At 39.0% G+C, this 7607-nt stretch overlaps 1 protein-coding gene across 1 annotated transcript in view; it reads left to right on the top strand.

Annotated features, from left to right (window-relative positions):
- Positions 1–7607, top strand: part of LOC107088888 (GDNF family receptor alpha-2-like) — an 85449-nt gene that overhangs the window by 50407 nt on the left and 27435 nt on the right. The window contains exon 2 of the mRNA XM_015381352.1: positions 458–535. Within this exon, the coding sequence (XP_015236838.1) occupies positions 458–535 (78 nt within the window). The remainder of the gene's footprint in view (positions 1–457; positions 536–7607) is intronic.

The following is a 7607-nucleotide window of genomic DNA, read 5'->3' as shown; positions in this document are numbered from 1 at the left end:
CACACGTCTATCGATCGATATATATCGTTATTGAATTATCGCCCAGCCCTATGTCTAAGTAAATCTAAGTAAGTGAATCTGACTGTAGAGCTTTGAATAATCCAGCAGCAGAACTCCCCCTCCCCCGCTATGCTCTTGGACATCAGCTGATGTTGGAGAGAAAAAAACACAGACTCCGATTATTGACCGCTGAGATGTTGATCAGGTTTTTAATCTGTAAAGCAGCATATTTAAGATTTCTTCTAAGAGTTACAGTTATAGATTCAAAGGAGGTGTGTTTAGTATGAGGGAGCAGGCACAGTTTTAGCCCTTTAAAAGATGAGCTAATAACAACAAAGGTCTGCAGTTGATAATGGATGGTTTTGCCTCTCGTTCATATATTATCTCAAATGTGTGTCTTTCCCGATGCCTTCTCCTTTATACGCTGATTACTTTTGTTATTGCTGTTATTTTTCAGGAGAAGAATTTTACGAGACATCTCCCTACGAGCCGATCCATTTCTCTGAAGAATTCAGACATGCCTCCATTATCTCAGGTAATGCTGATGTGAGTTTGCATGTTGCATGTTTTTATTACCCTTTGGTACCAAAACTATGCTACATTATCGGGATTTATACGTACTGGTGGGGATCAACAACTCATTTCCAGGAGGACAAGTCCTCTTCTTTGGATAGCGGTAAGGAAGAGGGCAGGTATGTCAAAAGTCGGTCCTCGAGGGCCGCTGTCCTGCAGGGTTTAGAGACTTCCCTGCTGCAGAACAGCTGATTTCCTTTGATAGCTGATTAACCCAGTTTGGCTGAACAGCAATCATCACAATCAGATGTGCTAAAGCAGGGAAACCTCTTCAAGGTGAAGGACAGGAGCCCTTGAGGATTGACTTTGGGCATGTCTGGGTTAGGGTTAGACAAACCCATACGACAATTGTGTTGCTCATCTGTTGTTCAATCTGATCTCAGGAGACCAGTTTGAGCTTCTCATATTTGTATCATTTTGTGTTAATATCTGGGTTACTTCTAAGGATCCCTTAGGAGAAAGAGATGAGTTGAAAGAAACAAGACATCCCAAACACATAAGGAGGGTTGAGATAAGAAAACCATTTGAGCAGTATTTCAGAAGATTAGGGATATATGCATCTGTTCTCAACAATGTCTTGTCTGTTTTGAATGGGACTGAAAGAGAATACGATGAGGTGAATCTGAGAACTCAATTAGCAAGCAATGGAAGACTGAAACTGTTACAATATGTCTAATTTTTCTCTCAACTGAGATCCGGAAAAGAGAGCGCTGTAAGAGAATTTAGAGAACTGGCACAAAGTTCACTGTTAGAGTTAATTCTCAGGAGAGAAATTTGAGAAGAATGAGAAAATCTCTCTTGTCTTGATCAGTGCTTATTCATATCTAGGAGATGGAAATGTGACATAAAGGAGATCTTATGTTTAATTTTGCTTTGCTATGAAAGGCATCTAAACTGCTTCTCTCAGGATAACAATGGGGTCCGCCACATTATGACAAGACCTTTGGTCACCATAAGGCCTGACGGTCCTCAGGTTTCTATCTAAGGAAAATCAGATGAATGCATCGACTCATTGACTCTTCGGCAATCCCTCACACTAAGCATGCTTGTAGCGACAGTGGAGAGGAAAAACTCCCTTTGAACAGGAAGAAACCTCCAGCAGAACCAGGCTCAGTGTGAGCGGCCATCTGCTGAGGCCCACTGGGGTTCAAGGAGACAGAAGCACAGATTCAAAAGGCAACTGTCCTAATCGCAATTTAGTCATTAGGATATGTGAGTTTTAGTCGATTAAAACTTAAAAAGGTTTTAGTTTGGTTTTAGTCAGTTTTACGTTGTAAAAAAGTTAACCTTTACACTTTTGAATAACAACCACATTCTTTACCAGACTGACAGCTCTAGCCTAGATAATACAATAGCTGGGTATAGAATGCTGCCATGCAGTTTATCATTGCTGTTGGGCAAAAAAAAAATTGATTTATAGAATTCAAATAAACTTTTTTTTTATTAATGAATGCACTACTTAATAAAAACGTGTCTCACAACAGCTGTGAAAATAGCAGATCTAGTTTAGCACATCATATTGGTTAATATAGCAGCCAGACAAGCTAGCAAAATGTACAATAAAGGAATGGTTTTAGACATACAAGTTTTTCATGCAAAAACAAACACTTCCTGTTGTACTATGAATCATGCATTACACACGGATCAATAAAGTATTCATTACTCCAAAAAAGCAAAGAACAAAACTTTGGCAATTTTGGCTTTATTTCTAAGAGTTTACCCCCTGGTTACTGCTGCTCAGGGGTCAAAGTAGGTTTTTGTATAAACAAAAAACACAGAGAGAACCTACATAATTGCCTTTTAACGCCATGACTTAGACTTTGTCATTTTGTTCACACAGGATGTATACACAACAAAATTTCACTCAATGCAGCCCATGCTATTCCAGACCTAAACTGAATGATATGCTAACTAATATGTTGAAATATTCAAAGGAAACATTAACATCATATTTAAATAGGTAGAAACGAGAACAATGAAAGACAAATATTCTAAGATCTATGTACCTTTTCATCTGGATCTTTATCCAAAAATAAACAGAATGCAATGAAATATTTTTTGGATATAATTTAGGGATTCCTTTTGGCAGAAATTAAAGAATTTTTAGTATCTCCTCTTGTGAGCTGGAATAAATAAAATCTTGATAGTTAGACAAAGGGATTTTTACACTTGGCAGAGGATGATCAGCCACATAGTTTATTGAGTAGTGAGAGCAGGGGGAGCCACACTCTGAGCTATGCGTGCATAACAACGCATTTCTGCACAAGCACAGATGGAAGAGAGGAGTTTTTCAGAGTTGAGAGTGCAGTACCGGGTTCTGGGCTATTTTCTCCCCTGCTGCTGCTGCCATGATCTATCTGTGTTCATGCAGAATGTGCAGCACTGCTAACCAGGTGGGCTGCATGACCAAACAAGACGCAGCAGCACGGCTGATACTGCTTAGGTTGTCTACTTAATTACAGCACAATGACGCATTTTAAATGCTTGATCCACGACCTGCACATTTTTATTTAGTCTTGTCTCATTTCAATGAAAAAAGCTCAAACCTATGACTAGTGATGTTTTAGTCATCAAAGATCCATGTTTAGCTCGTCAGTTTTTGTTATCTTCATGATAATAAGGAGCCTGAACAAAATAATTTTGTCATTGTCAATGAAAACATCACTGCTCAGAAGGTTAGTAAATATACCAAAAACAGTCCTAAATACCTGACTTATAGAAGTACACACACCCAAACACAGTGGCAGTGGCTAAAGCGGATGCACTGAAGTGGCACTCCCCTGCTGACTTGTAACTGACATGAAACAACCTGTCAGTCCATAGAGGAGGCTTGTCAGCAGCCGACCAACTGGTGGTCAGAATTTGTCAAGAAATAAAAAGCTCAGTACCTGCTTTAAAATTTATGACTTCACTACCTGAAAATGATCTGCTAATGTGAAATCTTTTTTGGGGGGAGGAGAACTCTATTAGAGTAATCCTGAACATTATTAAAACGTGTTCAGAGAGGACAGGGTTGGGAGGAAATACTGTTATTTCTTCACATTCTGTCAATACAAGGTCCAAAGTATGAAGATGAGAATGTGTGGGACTATTCACATTTTGAACAAAGCCAATGAGATAGCATTAAAGGGTGCACTTAAGCTAGTACTTTCAATGTATGCAGAGATGTCAACCCCCCACTATGATGACCCTGTCAGTATTCAACACCAAATCAGAGAGGAACTATTAAAACTCGTCTAAAAATTTCGATTAAGGTCCTGGTGGGTGATACAAAGGTAAACAAAGATGAGTTTGTTTTCTTTTTGGTTTGCAATTTGGATGAGGGAAACTAAGGGTTAAATGTTCAAAAAAGTTGTAATTATTAACTGCCTTTGGAGTAATCTGTAAGTCAGACCTGGCCCCCGGCAAACATTTGACTATGGTCCCTGGTGTCTCTAATGCCATGTTTGTGACTATGGTGCTGCCAATCACCAGAGGGGGCTTCTTAGTGGGTGTGTCACTGGTCAGGAAAGATCGGTTAGAAATGTGGATGGGTGGCTTTCCATGACCAAGCTTTCTACATACCGATACCCAATTGCCTGGCTGTGTGGGGTGTCCCTGGTCTTGCTGGCAACAGCTGGGCCTACTTAAACGCCTGGATTAGTTAGACCGAAACTGGGAACACCCTTGCCTCCAAAGCTAAAAAATTCTACACTTATTACACTTATTCCCATTATCACTAAAGGAGGAATAGGAATAACTGAACATCTGAGACAGAGAGTTAATGGGGAGAGGAAGAAGAAGAGTTGGAAAAGAGTCAAGGGAAGGAGAGAGAGAAGCCATAGCGATGCTAAGCTAGTGTTAGCCTAGGCTAGCTACTCCTTACTACCAGAAATAAAACCGTATGCAGGAAGTGAACACGATATGTCTCAATAACAGCAGCATTAGTAGCACCTAGGCATGGCCTCCTGTATGAGGCAACTGCAGATACAGTAGATTCCACTTTAGGAAAAGTACAAATAAACTCTCTAATCCAAAGGCGAAACTGCCTAGTTGGTCCTCAAACAGGTTTGTCCTTAACAAAAAGGACCTTTAGTGAATTCATGCAAGCAGGACAGACTTGGACTTGGACAGAATCGATAAAACATACACAGTGCAGAAGACTGGAAACAGATTTCCTGAAATATTGACCTTCCCGGTTGTTAGAGCAGCTTTACCTCTACTTCCAAGCCTATTTATGCTGTAGGGATTTCCAGTACCTACTCTCCCGTGAAATATTACAGTTGTGTGGACACTGTTGTGTAGAAGGACCCTCCAGACTGCCAGTGTGACGGATCTGTTCTAGATCCCCTCCATACATCCCTCAGGAGTCATAGCAATATCTTTTAGTAGTAAGCCCAGGGGATTGATCAGGACTATGTCTTCCAACTTGCCTGGTTTTCCCAGAGGATCTGGAAGAGGCGTTTGGTTAGAGGGAAATCTGGGTGTCTCTGCTAAGACTGCTGGCCCAGCATTTGTTAAGACTGATGTAAATAAATCATGATATATAAACATATGTATGCTCAAACCAAGGTGTCTGCTTTGGATGTACACTTTTTTCATAGAACTCAGATCAAAGTGTAGCCATGTGGAAGAGATGCACGGTTTCCTGGATGGGCCTTGCTGTGCAGTGAAGCAACAAGAAAAGCAAAAAATGCAGAGTGGAAAGCATATAAAATATAATATTTACAGATCAACATCTACTGAATATGCATATAATGAAATGAGTGCTGCAGATGTCCTCTGAAATATAACTTATATTTTCTGATGTAGGATTCTCTTTTTCTGTTTATTCTGATTACGTATAACACAATATGAACCACATTTTTGTCCATTATTTTTTGCATGCTCAGTGAAGCTGTTAAAGTAAATGAAAATTTAAAACCACAAAAAACTTTTGTAAATGGAAATTAAAACAAATGTGAATAGCAATTTGAAAATATTCATATTTTGTAAGTCTCAATATGATAATATTATCATGCAACCCGGAAATGAAAGTTAAAAACCAAAACAAAAAAAAATGGTTATGGGAGTTAGTATGCTGTTTTCAGATTTTTTTGTTTTGAATATTTCTTTTCTATTTTATTGTTTTTAATTTTCTTAAATGTATTTTTATTCCACATTTTATCATTTTAAATTTATATTTTTTGAACTGTTTTATTCATTACCTGAGTAACTCATTCCAGAAGAAAGGGGTTCCTCTTTCTTTTTTCCTCAGCTATTAATTGTCATCAGAAATAGAGGGCAACAAAATCAACTTTCTCTTTGGGGAGCAAAGGGCCTCTTGCTAATTGATCTGTATTCAGCCTCTCAGTGATCTTCCTCTTGGTTATACCTGAACTTGTTACATTTTCTATTTGAATACTATTGGGAGATTCTTTGATAAAAATGTGAAAGTGTTGATGTTCTCCCCTTGACACCCACTGTTAGTCCCTAACAGTGTGTGTAATTATATTTATATATACACACACACACATCCATTGATGTTCTTCCACTTATCCAGGTGACAGGGTTAGAAGTCTCACTAGGGAGGCCCAGACGTCCCTCTCCCCAGCCACATTGGCCACTTCTCCCGGGGAATCCCAAGGCGCTTCCAGGCCCTGGGATTCAATATTGCATGACTTTTGTTGAATACTGTGCATCTGTAAAATCATTTGTGTTGCTGTCTGCAATATCTACTGAAGAAAGGGAAATAAGAAAAGTGGCTACCCATGCCACTTTTAGACCTATAAATCTTCTTTAATATCTTTTCTGTGTGTGTCATTTTTCTAATTTTGAAACATGATTTTCTTAGAATAGTGCAGAAACTTCCAAAGTCAGAAAAAACATCTGCACAGGTATTGTGAAAAAAAGAAATTGACATTAGCTCAATGTGATAAGCAGGGAAAAGTGTAATGAAACTGAGCTCAGTATGCTCAGTCGGACCTAAATTTCCTCTTGTTGTTTATTAGCCTGCTGTTTTTATCACTGCATGATGCCGGGCGCATAATAATCTCATCTATCAGAGTTCAGTGAGGCAGCAGCGATTAAACCACTTTGAATGACGATTTGATGCGTTCAGTCCCATCATTCTTGGTTACTAATTAAAGCAAAGTGAATCTGTGACGCAAACAGGACACGTGGATCGATTTAAATATGAAACGCTGTGAAGGAATCGCTCGGTCCTGACTTTGTTATGGACTTTATGTTATTAAGTCCACTTACCAACTAGTGCATTGCTGTGTTCATGCACATTTTGGAATAGTGTTTAAATGTCAGGAGCCCCGAGCGATACATCGTGGTTTACACTTTCTGCGTGTGTGTTTGCCTGTGTTCAAACAGCTGTGAAATAGACTTGCAGCTCTGTAAATTGGCTGCTGCTCTCTGAGATTAACATGAGAGAACAAACACGGTCAGAGCAGCAGCACTGCATCCAATGTCACTGGCAAAGCATTTTTTGTTTTTACTCCCCCCACATCACCAACAAATACACACTGAGGAACTTCATTGACTCAATATCAGCTCTTTCTGCGGCCAAATCCTTTTTTTTTTTTTTTTTATGGCTTGAGCACAATTTTGTTAACTATTGGCTATTATAACTCTAAACACAAATAGCTAAAATCTTTTACCAAATCAGCAAAACATTGTAATACTCTTACAAAAGCTAATCAAACTTGCTTAACCCTTCAAATCTTCAAAAATTGTATTTTTCAATCAAACAGTTGAAACAAGCCATTATATTAAAGGAAAGGTTCAGTCAGCAAGAAATAGTCAATGGATCATTATTTATACCTAAAACTAATACGTAAAAATAATCATTTCAGTCCCGATCACTGAGTCTGGGAGCGGCCATTTTTGCCCAAATATAGTAGCCCCTCCCTCCTGCCATCTTCCAGCAGTGACGTCACGGTGCGGTAAGCCTAGCGCCATTCTCCCCGCTTTACAAGCTAAATCAATGGGAACTACTAGACACATCGAACTTCTGGCCAGAGAAAAAACCCATAAGATGTAGCCAACATTTGGAAGAAGAATGTTTT

The sequence above is a fragment of the Cyprinodon variegatus genome, unplaced genomic scaffold, assembly GCF_000732505.1.
Source record: "Cyprinodon variegatus isolate N-32 unplaced genomic scaffold, C_variegatus-1.0 Scaffold12, whole genome shotgun sequence".
Lineage (NCBI taxonomy): Eukaryota > Metazoa > Chordata > Actinopteri > Cyprinodontiformes > Cyprinodontidae > Cyprinodon > Cyprinodon variegatus.
Note: the sequence above shows the minus strand (reverse complement) of the source record. Positions and strands in the feature narration are given on the sequence as shown.